The following is a 16986-nucleotide window of genomic DNA, read 5'->3' as shown; positions in this document are numbered from 1 at the left end:
CATTAGAACTTTCTCTTTTGAGTATTTAAGACAAAGTTAAAAAAAAATTGAAAGTTTTATATATATATAATGTATTTTTAAGGGAAAAATTTTAAACTATTCTAAAATTATCTTTTCTCTAAAAAAAAGAAATCTTCCCCTGATCAATCCTTTTTCTTACTAATGGAAGCAAGAAAGCAAAACATATGGCTCATGAAAGATTTCGTAAGTGCTTCTTCTCAGTGACAGACGGTCAGAAGGGACTGATTCCTTGCCTTCTTGTTTTCCCTGTCCTCCACAGCCTCGAGGTCTTCTTTCAACTTCTGACTCTCTTTCAGGGCCGCATTACGACACTTCACTGTTCGGGACAGCTCCTCCTTACTTCTTTCAAGAATAGATTTCACCTAAGTAGGAAAAAAGAAACAATAAATAACATTACAAATCAGTGACTAGAATAAGACGTAGAAATTTAGAAACAAAATTTTAAATGTTTAAATATATTTATTCACTACTATAAATAAAACCCATCTTTATTAGCTGCTTACTTCTTTAAAGGAAACTACAATAAAAATATCTGCATGAATAAACACAGACAAACCTAATATATTAATCTCCATGAAAACACAAGAATAGGGAGAATAAGACTATCTATGAAGCTGAGATGTAAAGTGGGAAAGAAATTATTATGAGACTAGCTTCCTTTTGAAAATATAAATGTACAAACATTATAAAAGCAAAGATGTTTAAGTACTAAATATGTCAAGAAAAGTGTTACAGCAGAATGAATCCTAATTAGAAGTAGTACAGTATTAGAACCTCCTTGAAACAGTTTTGGTAGTGCCACACCATCAGTTCAGATAATCATACTATTTTAAATATTACTCTTTTTAAACTTTTTATTTGATAATTTTAGGCTCACAGGGTGTTGCAAAAATAGTGCAGAGTCCAACGTATACTTCATCCTTTTTTTTTGAGACTGAGTTTCGCTCTGTCACCCAGGCTGGAGTGCAATGGCATAATCTGGGCTCACTGCAACCTCCGCCTCCCAGGATCAAGCGATTCTCCTGCCTCAGCCTCCCAAGTAGCTGGGATTACAGGTGTGCAACATCACGCCAAGCTAATTTTTGTAGTTTTAGTAGAGAAGGGGTTTCACCATGTTTGTCAGCTGGTCTCGAACTCCTAACCTCATGTGATCTGCCTGACTCGGCCTCCCAAAGTGCTGGGATAACAGGCGTAAGCCACCAAGCCTGGCCTCTTCATCCTGCTTCTTTTGCTGACTTCTCATATTGCTGTAGTTCAACATCAAAACCAGGAAATTGACATGCATACACTATTGTTAACTTGACTAACTAGATTACTTATTTATTCCATTTTTGCCATTTTTCCAGCCTTCATTCATCTATGTGTGTATGCGTGTGCATGTGTATGCACAGAGTTTCATGCAATTTGATCCTGTTTACATATTCACATGACTGCCACCCCCACAGTCAAGACACAGAACTGTTCCATTACCAGAGAAGAAGAATTCCCTTGTGCTATCTCTGTATTCGCGCTTCCCTCCAAAAACTCCAAAAACTCATCCTGTACTCTGGCAACCACTAATTTGTTTTCTTTTCTTTCCCACAGTACACTGATGTACAGTAATTTGTTCTCTATTTCTACAGTTCTGTCCTTTCAAGAATGTTACTTTAGGCTAGGCATGGTGACTCACGCCTATAATCCCAGCACTTTGGGAGGCCGAGGTGGGCGGATCATGAGGTCAGGAGATGGAGACCATCCTGGCCAACATGGTGAAACCCCGTCTCTACTAAAAATACAAATAAATAAATAAAAATAAAAATAAAAAATAAATTAGCCAGGCGTGGTGGCGGGAGCCTGTAATCCCAGTCACTTGGGAGGCTGAGGCACGAGAATTGCTTGAACCCAGGAGGCAGAGGTTGCAGTGAGCCGAGCTGAGATCACGCCACTGTACTCCAGCCTGGCAACAGAGAGAGACTCTCTATCTCAAAAAGAAAAAAAAAAAAAGTTACTTTAAACATTTAATACATTTTTGAATAGGTAATACATGATTTTTCTTTTTTAACACCTTTTCTGAGGTATAATTGACATACAATAAGCTACATATACTTAAAGTGTGCATTTTGATAAGTTTTGACACATGCGTAAGACTTTGAAACAATTAAGATATAAACATTTCCATCATCTCCAAAAGTTTCCTTATGCTCCTTTGTAATCTCCCCCCTTCTGTCTGTCTCTATTCCCACACTCATACTGATTCTCACAGGTAACCACTGATCTGTTTTCCATCACAATAGATTAGTTTGTATTTTCTAGAATTTTATATGGAATTGTATTGTATGCACTCTTTTTGGAATAACTTAACTCAGTGTAATTATTTTGAGAGTCATTCAATCTGCTGCATGTATCAACAGTTCTTTCTGTTGCTTAGTATTCTATTGTAGGGACATCAAAATTTAGTTATCCATTCACCTGGTGGACACTTAAGTTGGTTCTGGTTTTAAGTTATTACAAATACAGCTGTTGTGAACACCTGTGTACAAGTCTCTGTGGAGACATACTTTCACTTGTCTTTGGTGAATACTTAGTAGTGCACTGACTGGGTCACATAGTGGTAGTATGTTTCACTTTTAAAGAAATTCCCAAACTATTTTCTAAAGTGGCTGTACTAATAATAGGTGTGTGGTAGTGTCTCACTGTGATTATATTTGCATTTCCCTAATGACTGATGCTTAACCTCTTTTCAAGCACTTACCAGCCACATAACTTTGCTGAAGAAATTATCTGTTCAAATTTTTGCCTATTCTTTTTCTTAGGTTTTCTTCTTAGTATTTAAATTTTAAAAATTATTTTTAATACCTTCTAGAAACAAGGTCTTAATCAGATATGTGATTTGCAAATAATTCTTCCCAGTCTGTAGCTTGTCTCCTCATTACCTTCATGTTTCTGAAGAGTATAAGTTGTCAATTTTGATAAACTCCAATTTATCGCTTTTGTCCCTTTATGGATCATGGTTTTGATATCAAATCTAAGAAATCTTTGTGTAATCCCAGATCACAAAGATTTCTTCCTACGTTTTCTTCTAAAAGTTTTACAGTTTCAGGGTTTACATTTAGATCTATGATCCATTTTAATTTTTATATATTTTGTGAGGTATGGAGCAAAGATATTTTGTTTTTGCATATATGGATATCCAATTATCTCAGCACCATTTGTTGAAAAGACTATCTTTTCTCTGCTTTCAGTTTTGTTGAAAAGAAAACGTTCATAAAACTATTTTGGATAGGTAGTACATCCACATTATTTTTAAAGTACGAAAAGATTAAGTGAAAAACATCCCAGCCACCCAGTTTCCTTCCTCAAAAATAATGTTGCCATTTTATTATGGGTCATTTTAGACAGTCTATGCTTATACAAGTGAATGCATATGTATATATTCTTTATCTCCCCACCTCTTTTACATCCAAATAGTAAAATACTACATATACTCTTCTGAACTTTTATTGTTTAAACCTAATTTTATATATGTATATATCTTGAAGCAGTATTGCAAAACTATGGATACAAACTATTATTTAGCCAGTCTCTTATTGATGAGATTTTGGTTGCTTCCTCTGTTGCTATTAGCCAACAATACTTCAGTAAGTGACCTTGTATTTATGTCATGTGTACAAGCCAGTATATCGGTAGGAAAAAGTCCTAGAAGGACAACTGTGGGGTCAAAGTTGTGATAAATATTGCTAAATTGCCCTCCATAGGAAGTTGTACTGTTTCATAATCCCAATAATAACAAAGGAGGATGTCTTTTCCCCACATCTACCTCAACATCATAAAACATCCTTAAACTTGAACGTGTAACATTTAAAATACTTAACTTTTTCTACAGAAAAGGATCCCAGAAAAGTGCAAAGGATGGCAACTTATAGGTCCTGATAATCTACTGAATTTTGTTCTAGAAAAGTATACAAGAATATCATTTTTAAAATTCTACCAGTTTTTAAAGTGTATATTTATCAGTATGTATATAGACACACATACAAATGCAAAAGTGCCACTAGATGTTTACAGAAGACATCTAAATAGTAGTGAGGCAGGAGAATAGGGTTTGGAGGCAGGGAACTTAAAGCCAATTCATGCTGATTTCCTAAAGCTGAATCAAGGAAAAACACCAAGGTCTGGGGACAGTGGAAATGAGGCCAATTTTTGCTGACTTCCCAAAGCTGGATCAAAAGAAAACACCTGGGTCTGGGGACAGGGAACCTAAGTCTAATTAACACCAACTTCCAAAAGCTACACCAAAAGGAAAAACTCTATCTCCCCAGCAAGTAGCAAAGGATCAAAGGCTACTACTCTCCCTACACTCCTCCCCCTTCCACCATGTCCCAGATGGAAAGGGAGAGAGCCTTGGATTGGCCACAGGCCGAGCATGGGCCATCCCTTCATCAGCATAGGGCGTCAATTCACCTCAGCCTTTAATTAGCCACAGGCCAAATCCATAGGGACCTCAAAAGGTGTACTTAAAACCCAGAAAACTTCGTAAACTTGAAAACCAGAAAACTCCACACCCTATGGAGTTTTCATCGCTTTAATCCCTGCTTTCACTGCTTCCTTTGTCACTTTGTGCGTTTTGTTCAATTCTTTGTTCAAAACGCCAAGGACCTGGACAACTCACACTCACAGCCCTCCTTCCGGTAATAGTAGCCCACTCTAGAAGCTACAGTATTTTCTATTTCTAAATATCAGATAAAGAAGAATGCTCTAATAAGTTTTCTCAAGAAAATATTTTCCAATGTTAAATTTCTTGGGGTTTCTTGAATTAATTTATTTCTATTTGAAAATGAGGCTTTATCCAAGCATTTTAGCTCAAATGTTAAGATTAGGTAGAAATTTTGACTTTTTAAAAAAAATCAAAATTATATAAAAAACTCAGTAGTTACTGTTATGTCAAATTTTTATGTCTAAAACTAATTATGTGATGGCTAGGATAATGGTTTCAATCTATATTACTCTTTTTTCTGTTTGTGAAGAACCTTATTTCCTAGTTACTCACATCTTCAAGCATTATCTTTCTGGATTAATATTTCATTCTTGTATACATTTAAAATTTCCTGAAGATTTAATTTGTGGTCTTCACTTACCGAGTCCCGTTTAAGAAAATTTGGTGATTCATCATTTACTAAAGGTCTTGAGGCAAGAATCTCTATTTTGCCTTCCAGTCTTCCCTCCATGGTTTTAATAGCATTCAAAAGAGTCTTTAGAGAGATCCTAGAGTCTCCAATATCCTGAGATGTTTTCACAGAAGGCAGGTTAGGTGCAAAGCTCACACGGCGTGTAGAGTTTGGAATAACACTAGGCAAACCAACTGATGACGTTCTCTCCTTTATACTGTTTACATGGGACCTAGAGATTTCAGGGGATTTTGAAGATGCAGGCCTCTCTGGAGATTTTCTTTTTCTTAAAGGCATCATCAATTATTAATAAAAACAGCTAAACCTATAGCTATTTTTCAAGGAATAGCCACTTTACTAGGAGAAACAACACAAACAGTGTTCTAGAAGGAGCCGTAATGGAAAATATATTTGAAAATGTGTTTCTCTGCTTTCAGAGTGAAGAGATCACACTGTAAAATATGACCCAGCAAAGAAACAGACCTTACGCCAACTTCCCTGTCAGTGAGCGCCTGTTAGAGAGCGCATCTAATGAGGCCCTTTAACAACTCTGTGACCTCATCACTCATCAGCAGTCAAGTGGTTAGAACCCTATGAGTATTCCATTTGAAAACATATTTTAATTCCTTGGTTACCAGGGGTATAGATACACAAATATCATAGACACAGAAGTTAATATGCTTTTATTAAGAGTTAACAATTTTAAAAATAACCTAATGATATGCATACTAAATTTGTAAATAATTGAAATGAGTCACTTTCTTCTGGTAACACCTTCCTGATGTATGTTCTTCACTAAATGTTTCTGTTATCTTGCTTAACTTTTTCTATTCATTTGTTAAAATATTATGTGACCTATGAAAGGCTTTTAGCCTCAAGAGCCACCATGCTGACAAGCAAGCACTTTCATTACCAATACCTCTTTCAGGTGAGCATCTGCTTGTTGCAGGTGTACCCTCTTGGCACTGAGTTCTGAGTTTGCCTTTAATTCAAAAAAACAAGGATACTTGTTCCTCACAACTGCCAAAATTTGTAAGGCTCAAGTTCAAAAAGCACTGCCTTTATGAAAGCATTTCTCACTGCTTCTACTCATAATCATGCTCCCTATGAATGTTCAGTAATACAATCTATTTTTCTGAAAAGCATAACTTTCTATTCATAATAAAGTTTATGGAGTACATTTCCTAACTATAATAAGCAAGTTGAATGTCTCAATCCTGCTTCAGGTATCTTCACAATTTCTGAGGCTTACCAGAACCTTGTATGTACTAGGTGCTTGAAAAAAAGTTTGTTAAATTGAGTCAAGTGACAGGATATTTATCTTTCTGGGATTCTATGGTAAAGTGGGGAAAAAGACATCAAACAATTTCTTAAAAATGAAATATAGCAGCAATCCGCTTTTGTAGATATTAATCACACCTGAGCATATTTAGTCTGTAGAGACTTATTCATCTTGCGTAGATGATCATTCTGTAAGCTGGTGTCAGTAAAAGACTGTACTTGTTCTTCTAGCTGTTTAACTTTTATCTAGAGGAAAAACAAAAATAAAAAATGAAAAAAAAAAAGACATTTAAACATATATATTTACACATATTTATATATTCCAGAAGGGGGAAAAAAGGTCAAGTTGTTAAAAAAAAAAAAAAAAAAATTCCAGAGAATCCTTAAAACTTGCAAAAAGCAATCCCAAGTTTAATCATGCAAAAAATAATATAGACTCTGTAGCCATTTAAATGTGCTGAGATAACTCATTTGGTTTCTAGTGCTTATCGGCTTCCAAATGGACATGACTCATGAATTTTGTGGCTAATACAATTCAAAAATTTGTGACTAATATATTTGAATTGTGGTACCTGGCGTTCAAAACCCTTCTGAATGTGTATAATTAGAACTGTCAATGTACAAGAAGCAGACATATCAGACCAGAAGAATGGAGAGGGGCGGGGAACAGGCATAGAGTCTTGTGTTTCACTGACACAAAATGACAAAAGTTGAATGGAATTCTTACATGTTGAATTATATTATGTATAAATTATAAAACTAATTCACAAAGACAATACTCACAAGTCTCTCTTTAAAGAAAATTACCATTTTGGAGGACAAAATCATTTAATATATACTCATAAATCTCCAAATTATGCATTTTTCCACATTTGCTTCCTCTTATCCCCGAACGCTTCACACACAACAATTAACGTTACTGAACCTACCCCTAAATAAGGAAAATTTTCATCCAAAATTTTATTTAAATCAACTGTTCCATCTCTCAATATCTTGTTTCCTATCTGTAGAGTGCAAACATCTATTTCACTGTAGCTACTGGACATTTTCAGCAACTGTTAAAATTTGAATGGGGTGTTAGAAATCAGGATGGTTAATTGGCCTTGTGGGTGACAGTTACTGGAAGAGGGTACTGGGTGTTGGGGATGTTCTGTTTCTTGATCTGGGTGCTGATCACATTGCTATATTTACTTTATAAAAAATTCATCAGGCTGTGCCCTGTGTACTTTTCAGTATACATGCTATAGTTCAACAATAAATTAACTGTAAAAAAACAAAGTAAGCCAAGCACTTACCTAACTTCTAAATTAAGGTCACAAATGCAGTTGCTTATAGGAGCCAGGCAGCTAACACAATGTTGAAATCCCAGTGGTTAAGTGGTGGGGCCAATGGTAAATTAGAGTGAAGCCAAAGAACTCAAACTGACAAATGTTTAAAAACAGTTTAAAAAGTGCTGGAAATCTTTCAGACATATATGCCATCATCCCATCTATCCACCACTGAACTTAAAAAAAATATTACCATTAAAATTGAAAGCTTCTGTGTAGCCTGTCCCAACCAAATCTCCTTCTATCCTACGGTTAACTATTTTGCTGAATGTATCATTCCTATTCTTTAAAAAATAAATTTATAGGTATCCCTAAACAGTATATAGTATTGTTTTATGAGATTCATCCATGTTAACACATGTAACTCCAATGCACGTATTTAGCATACCATCTTAAATATACTGATTTTAGGCTATTCTGTTGCAGAGGGTCAAATAGGAACAGCTCCAGGCTGGAGCTCCCAGCGTGCCCGACACAGAAGACAGGTGATTTCTGCATTTCCCATTGAGATACCTGGTTCATCTCACTGGCACTGGTTGGATAGTGGGTGCAGCCCACGGAGGGTGAGCTGAAGCAGGGCAGGGCATCGCCTCACCTGGGAAGCACAAGGGGTTGGGGAGATTTCCCTTTTCTATCCAAGGGAAGCCTTGACAGACGGCACCTGGAAAAACAGGACACTCCTGCCCAAATACTGCGCTTTTCCAACAGTCTTAGCAAATGGCACACCAGGAGATTATGTCCTGCACCTGGCTTGGCGGGTCCCACGCCCACAGAGCCTTGCTCACTACTAGTGCAGAACTCTGAGAACGACCTGTGAGGCAGCAGCCTGGCAGCAGGAGGGGCGTCCGCCATTGCTGAGGCTTGAGTAGGTAAACAAAGCAGTCGGGGAAGCTCAAACTGGGTGGAGCCCACCACAGCTCAGCAAGATCTGCTGCCTCTGTAGACTGCACCTCTGGGGGCAGGGCACAGCTGAACAAAAGGCAGCAGAAACTTCTGTAGACTTGAACGTCCCTGTCTGACAGCTCTGAAGACAGCAGTGGTTCTCCATCCATGGTGTTTGAGCTCGGAGAACGGACAGGCTGCCTCCTCAAGTGGGTCCCTGACCCCCATGTGGTCTAACTGGGAGACACCTCCCAGTAGCAACTAACTGACACCTCATACAGGCGGGTGTCCCTCTGAGATGAAACTTCCAGAGGAAGGATCAGGCAGCAATATTTTCTGTTCTGCAGCCTCCGCTGGTGATACCCAGGCAAACAGGGTCTGCAGTGGACCTCCAACAAACTCCAACAGACCTGCAGCTGAGGGACCTGACTGTTAGAAGGAAAACTAACAAACAGAAAGGAATAGAATCAACATCAACAAAAAGGCATCCACACGAAAACTCCATCTGTAGGTCATCAACATCAAAGACCAAAGGTAGATAAAACCACAAAGATGGGAAGAAACCAGAGCAGAAAAGCTGAAAATTCTAAAAACCAGAGTGCTGCTTCTCCTCCAAAGGATCACAGCTCCTCGCCAGCAATGGAATAAACCTGGACAGAGAATGACTTTGACGACCTGACAGAAGTAGGCTTCAGAAGGTTGGTAATAGCAAACTTCTCTGAGCTAAAGGAGGATGCTCGAACCCATCGCAAAGAAGCTAAAAACCTTGAAAAAAAAATTAGACAAATGGCTAACTAGAAAAAAGTGTAGAGAAGACCAAATGACCTGATGGAGCTGAAAACCATGACATGAGAACTATGTGACACAGGCACAAGCTTCAATAGCCGATTCCATCAAGTGGAAGAAAGGGTATCAGTGATTGAAGAAAAATTAGTGAAATAAAGTGAGAAGAGAAGTTTAGAGAAAAAAGAGTAAAAAGAAATGAACAAAGCCTCCAAGAAATATGGGACTACGTAAAAGACCAAATACGTTTGATTGGTGTACCTGAAAGTGACAGGGAGAATGGAACCAAGATGGAAAACACTCTTCAGGATATTATCCAAGAGAACTTCCCCAACCTAGCAAGACAGGCCAACATTCAAATTCAGGATATACAGAGACCACCACAAAGATACTCCTCAAGAAGAGCAACCCCAAGACGCATAATTGTCAGATTCACCAAGGTTGAAATGAAGGAAAAAATGTTAAGGGCAGTCAGAGAGAAAGGTCGGGTTACCCACAAAGGAAAGCCCACCAGACTAACAGCAGATCTCTTGGAGAAACTCTACAAGCCAGAAGAGAGTGGAGGCCAATACTCAACATTCTTAAAGAAAAGAATTTTCAGTCCAGAATTTCATATCCAGCCAAACTAAGCTTCATAAGCGAAGGAGAAATAAAATCCTTTACAGACAAGCAAATGCTGAGAGATTTTGTCACCACCAGGCCTGCCCTACAAGAGTTCCTGAAGGAAGCACTAAACATGGAAAGGAACGACCAGTACCAGCCACTGGAAAAACATGCCAAATTGTAAAGACCATCAATGCTATGAAGAAACTGCATCAACTAATGGCCAAAATAACCAGCTAACATCATAATGACAGGATCAAATTCACACATAACAACATTAACCTTAAATGTAAATGGGCTAAATGCCCCATTAAAAGACACAGACTGGCAAATCGGATAAAGAGTCAAGACCCATCAGTGTGTTGTATTCAGGAGACCCACCTCACACTCAGAGACACACACAGACTCAAAATAAAGGGATGGAGGAAGATCTACCAAGCAAATGGAAACTAAGAAAAAGCGGGGGTTGCAATCCTAGTCTCTGATAAAACAAATTTTAAACCAACAAAGATCAAAAGAGACAAAGAAGGCCATTACATAATGGTAAAGGGATCAATTCAACAAGAAGAGCTAATTATCCTAAATATATATGCACCCAATACAGAAGCACCCAGATTCATAAAGCAAGTTCTTAGAGACCTATAAAGAGACTTAGATTCCCACTCAATAATAGTGGGAGACTTTAACCCCCTACTGTTGATATTCAACAGATCAGTGAGACAGAAGGTTAACCAGGATATCCAGGACTTGAACTCAGCTTTGCACCACGCAGACTTAATAGGCATCTACAGAACTCTCCACGCCAAATCAACAGAATATACATTCTTCTCAGCACCACATCACACTTATTCCAAAACTGACCACATAGTTGGAAGTAAAGCACTCCTCAGCAAATGTAAAAGAACAGAAATCACAACAAACTGTCTCTCTGACGACAGTATAATCAAATTAGCACTTAGCATTAAGAAACTCACTCAAAACCACACAATTACATGGAAACTGAACAACCTGCTCCTCCTGAATGACTACTGGGTACATAACAAAATTAAGGCAGAAATAAAGATGCTCTTTGAAACCAATGAGAACAAAGACACAACATACCAGAATCTCTGGGACACATTTAAAACAGTGTGTAGAGGGAAATTTATAGCACTAAATGCCCACAAGAGAAAGCAGGAAAGATCTAAAATCAACATCCTAACATCACAATTAAAAGAACTAGAGAAGCAAGAGCAAACAAATTCAAAATCTAACTAAGATTAGAGCAGAACTGAAGGAGACAGAGACACAAAAAACCCTTCAAAAAAAATCAATGAATCCAGGAGCTGGTTTTTTGAAAAGATCAACGAAATTGATAGACCACTAGCGAGACTAATAAAGAAGAAAAGACAGAAGAATCAAATAGACACAATAAAAAAATGATAAAGGGGATATCACCACCAATTCCACAGAAATACAAACTACCATCAGAGAATACTATAAACACCTCTACACAAATAAACCAGAAAATCTAGAAGAAATGGATAAATTCGTGGACACAAACACTCTCCCAAGACTAAACCAGGAAGAAGTTGAATATCCGAATAGACCAATAACAGGCTCTGAAATTGAGACAATAATTAATAGCTTCCCAACCAGAAAAAGTCCGGACCAGACGGATTCACAGCCGAATTCTACCAGAGGTACAAAGAGGAGCTCATACCATTCCTTCTGAAACTATCGCAATCAACAGAAAAAGAGGGAATCCGACCTAACTCATTTTATACGGCCAGCATCATCCTGATACCAAAGCCTGTCAGAGACACAATAAAAAAAGAGAATTTTAGACCAATATCCCTGATGAACATTGATGTGAAAATCCTCAATAAAATACTGGCAAACAAAGACGAGCTGGTACCATTCCTTCTGAATCTAATCCAAAATATAGAAAAAGAAGGAATCCAGTATTTTGCCAATAAAATACTGGCAAACTGAATCCAGCAGCACATCAAAAAGCTTATCCACCACAATCAAGTTGGCTTCATCCCTGGGATGCAAGGCTGGTTCAACATACACAAATCAATAAACTTAATCCATCACATAAACAGAACCAACAAAAAAACCACATGATTATCTCAATAGATGCAGACAAGGCTCTCATCAAAATTCAACAACCCTTCATGCTAAAAACTCTCAATAAGCTAGGTACTGATGGAACGTTATCTCAAAATAATAAGAGCTATTTATGAAAAACCCACAGCCAATATCATGCTGAATGGGCAAAAACTGGAAGCATTCCCTTTGAAACTGGCACAAGACAGGGACACCCTCTCTCACCACTCCTATTCAACATAGTAAGTTCAACTGTATTCAACTATAAGTACTAGCCAGGGCAATCAGGCAAAAGAAAGAAATAAAGGCTATTCAATTAGGAAAAGAGGAGGTCAAATTGTCCCTGTTTGCAGATGACATGATTGTATATTTAGAAAACCCCATTGTGTCAGCCCAAAATCTCCTTAAGCTGATAAGCAACTTCAGTAAAGTCTCAGGATACAAAATCAAAGTGCAAAAATCACAAGCATTCCTATACACCAATAACAGACAAACAGCCAAATCATGAGTGAACTCCCATTCACAACTGCTACAAAGAGAATAAAATACCTAGGAATCCAACTTACAAGGGATGTGAAGGACCTCTTCAAGGAGAACTGCAAACCACTGCTCAATGCAATAAAAGAGGACACAAACAAGTGGAAGAACATTTGTTCTTCCATACTGCCATATGGCCATACTGCCCAAGGTAATTCATAGATTCAGTGCCATCCCCATCAAGCTACCAATGACTTTCTTCACGGAATTGGGAAAAACTACTTTAAAGTTCATATGAAACCAAAAAGGAGCCCACATTGCAAAATCCTAAGCCAAAAGAACAAAGCTGGAGGCATCATGCTACCTGACTTCAAACTATACTACAAGGCTACAGTAACCAAAACAGCATGGTACTGGTACCAAAACAGAGATATAGACCAATGAAACAGAACAGAGCCCTCAGAAATAACAACACACATTTACAACCATCTGATCTTTGACAAACCTGACAAAAACAAGAAACACGGAAAGAATTCCCTATTTAATAAATGGTGCTGGGAAAACTGACTAGCCATACGTAGAAAGCGGAAACTTCCTTACACCTTATATAAAAATTAATTCAAGATGGATTAAAGACTTAAATGTTAGACCTAAAACCATAAAAACCCTTAAAGAAAACCTAGGCAATACCATTCAGGACACAGGCATGGGCAAGGACTTCATGACTAAAACACCAAAAGCAATGGCAACAAAAGCCAAAATTGACAAATGGGATCTAATTAAACTAAAGAGCTTCTGCACAGCAAAAGAAACTATCAGAGTGAACAAGCAACCTACAGAATGGGAGAAAATTTTTGCAATCTACCCATCTGACAGAGGGCTAATATCCAGAATCTACAAAGAACTTCAACAAATTTACAAGAAAAAAAAAAAAAACATCAAAAAGTGGGAAAGGGGCCAGGCGCGGTGGCTCAAGCCTGTAATCCCAGCACTTTGGAGGGCTGAGACAGGTGGATCACAAGGTCAGGAGATCGAGACCATCCTGGCTAACCCGGTGAAACCGCGTCTGTACTAAAAAATGCAAAAAACTAGCTGGGCGAGGTGGTGGGCGCCTGTAGTCCCAGCTACTCGGGAGGCTGAGGCAGGAGAATGGCGTAAACCCGGGAGGCAGAGCTTGCAGTGAGCTGAGATCTGGCCACTGCACTCCAGCCTGGGTGACAGAGGGAGACTCCGTCTCAAAAAAAAAAAAAAGTGGGAAAGGATATGAACAGACACTTCTCAAGAAGACATTTATGCAGCCAACAGACACATGAAAAAATGTTCATCATCACTGATCAGAGAAATGCAAATCAAAACCACAATGACATACCATCTCACACCAGTTAAAATGGCCATCATTAAAAAGTCAGAACAGCAGATGCTGGAGAGGATGTGGAGGAATAGAAATGCTTTTACACTGTTGGTGGAAGTGTAAACTAGTTCAACCATTGTGGAAGACAATGTGGTGATTCCTCAAGGATCTAGAACTAAAAATACCATTTGCCCCAGCCATCCCATTACTGGGTATATACCCAAAAGATTATAAATTATGCTACTATAAAGACACATGCACACGTATGTTTATTGCAGCACTATTTACAATAGCAAAGACTTGGAACTAACCCAAATGTTCATAGACTGTATTAAGAAAATGTGGCAGATATATGCCATGGAATACTATGCAGCCATAAAAAATGATGAGTTCATGTCCTTTGCAGGGACATGGATGCAACTGGAAACCATCATTCTGAGCAAACTATCGCAAGGACAGAAAACCAAACACCCCATGTTCTCACTCATAGGTGGGAACTGAACAATGTGAACACTTGGACACTGGGCAGGGAACATGATACCCCAGGGCCTGTCGTGGGGTGGGGTGCAGGGGGAGGGATGGAATTAGGAGAAATACCTAATGTAAATGATGAGTTAATGGGTGCAGCAAACCAACATGGCACATGTATACCTATGTTACAAAGCTGCAGGTTGTGCACATGTACCCTAGAACTTCAAGTATAATTAAAAAAATACTGATTTTTAAAACTGGCTTAACTACTTTTAGTAAGGGGAAATATAACAAAATCTAGTAAAATTCAGGATATGCACATCCTAAAACCCAGGAATTCTACTCCTAAGAATTATATTTAGCTGAGAGAATCTTCTGTATATAAGGAGACCGGTACAAAAATTCATCATATCATCATTGGTACTGTTTGCAAGCAATTAGAAACTAGCTGATTATCCATCAACAGAAGAATAAATACATTGTGGCATATTTACATAATAGAATACTGTACAGCACTGAAAAGGAAGTTCAAACCATGTTTGAACATGAGGCAGCAGTTTCCAATACAGTCTAAATTAACACACAAAATCCAGTATTTATATCATTCATTAACAAGCTGATTTTGAAAATGTAATCTTTTACCAAATACAATTCCTATGTATATTTTCAATCCATTCTAATCCAGTTGAGTGAGAACACACAGAAGACTACTGTTTTGACTAAGTTTAGTATACAGCTCTTCCTTTAAATTGTCTTGTAAGAGTTATGTGCTCCAAGAGCACTTTCCCTAGAGCTGATGAAGTCAGTGCTTTTGGAATGCAGCAGTCCAAGACCTGACATAAAAATACCAATGAATCAATAGTTCACAATAGTTCAAAAAGTGTTTCTTCAAAGACTATCAAAAATCTTAAACTCTTATTATAGGAATATGAACACCAAAAGGCACGTTATTTCCCTTATGATTACACAGAATCTGGATAATTTCTAAGATTGCATGGTTGAGGTTTAAAAGGTCAGATAATATTAGACCCATTCATAAATTATAAAATATATTTCATTCCCAGTCAAAATTTGGCTTTAAGTCTGTCATGAGGGCCTGGGATTTGTCTTATATATTTAATAATGTATTTCATTTTTCTTGGAAAAGCTAAAAAAAGGTTAAAGTCATGGGTCATAGCCTCTAATGAGATCATTCATTTCACAAAGGGGAAAGTTATTTTATGCCTGTAAAGATGTATACACTCTGCCTGTAATGGAGCCTATATTTCCCAATGAGAAGTAGATAAGAGAGGTGTACTTATCCTCCTCATTTTATAGATGATTAAGATGAAACTCAAGATAAGTAAGACCTTTCCACAGTCACACAAATGTAGATAATATTTAAATGCATCGCGACCTCTGGAAAATATTAATATTAATAGGTGTTCTAGTAATTCTTTTTATTGCAGTTCTTTTTATTGTTCTAGTAATATATTGTTCCACAAGCATGGCTTATCAACTACCTTTTGGCCTGCTATTTCTGGGCCCCATCCTGTCTGCTAACCCTATGGTAAACCCTTTGAGTAGATGAGGATGAGGTTAATGCTGATGTGTTTGGCAAACCTCTAGTGAGATTACTTATCAAATAAGCTCCATAGTTGCTGCTATTATCTGGATGTGGTTTGACCCTGCCAAAACTCATGCTGCAATTTAACTGCTGATATAATTAAATGTTGAGAGGTAGTGGGATCTCTAAGAGGTATCTGGGTAATGAGGGATCTGCTCTCATGGAGGGTTAATGCAGTCTCACAGGGGTGAGTAAGTTCTTGCTCTTGGGTTGTTATAAAGTGAGGCTGCCTCTTGTGTTTGGTCTCTTTGCAAACACCCACTCTCCTGTCTGCTTTCTGCCATGACATGAGGCAGCATGAGGTGTTCACAGATAGGCTGTATGATCCTGGACTTCCCAGCCTCCAGAATCATGAGCCAAATAAACTTCTTTAATTTACAAATTACCCAATCTCAGATATTCTGTTATAGCAACAGAAAACAGACTAAGACAGTTGCCAAGCCTAACTGGGCTTCACTTCATACTATTTAGTCCAGCGGGCCTCAGCTATGGTTGCAACATTGGAATCATCTGAGAAGCTTTAAAAAGTACTGAAGTCACTTGTAATCCCACCACTTTGGGTGGCCAAAGCAGGCAGATTGCTTGAGCTCAGGAGTTCGAGACCAGCCTGGGCTACTTGGAGAAACCCTATCTCCATGGACAAACCAAAAATACGAAAAAACTTAGCTGGGTATGGTGCTGCACACCTGAATCCCAGCTCCTTGGGTGACTGAGGAGAAGGCAAAGGCTGCAGCCAGCCCATTGCACCACTGCGCTCCAGCCTGGATCACAGAGCAAGACCTCATCACACAAACACACACACACATACACACACACACACACACACACAGCACTTTAGTCGAGGAACTATCCCCTGAGATTTTGATTTAATTGCTCTGGGGTGCAATTCTAGTCATGGGAATTTCCCCCCTACATTTTTTTCTAGAAACAGGGTCTCACTTTATTACC

General features: G+C 38.2%; 1 protein-coding gene across 8 annotated transcripts in view; it reads right to left on the bottom strand.

The window, feature by feature from the left end:
- Window positions 1-16986, bottom strand: part of CCDC150 (coiled-coil domain containing 150) — a 95286-nt gene that overhangs the window by 15024 nt on the left and 63276 nt on the right. For 7 of the 8 annotated variants that reach the window (XM_007965721.3, XM_038001820.2, XM_038001821.2 and 4 more), the window contains 2 exons: window positions 6585-6692; window positions 255-383 (listed from right to left, as the gene is read on the bottom strand). In XM_007965721.3, coding sequence (XP_007963912.1) covers window positions 255-383; window positions 6585-6692 — 237 coding nt within the window. Of the gene's footprint in view, window positions 1-254; window positions 384-5135; window positions 5667-6584; window positions 6693-16986 lie in introns of those variants that run through there. The other variant, XM_038001824.2, reaches the window with a different exon arrangement.

This window comes from Chlorocebus sabaeus, chromosome 10 (genome assembly GCF_047675955.1).
Source record: "Chlorocebus sabaeus isolate Y175 chromosome 10, mChlSab1.0.hap1, whole genome shotgun sequence".
Classification (NCBI taxonomy): Eukaryota; Metazoa; Chordata; class Mammalia; order Primates; family Cercopithecidae; genus Chlorocebus; species Chlorocebus sabaeus.
This window is presented reverse-complemented; position numbering and strand designations above follow the sequence as displayed.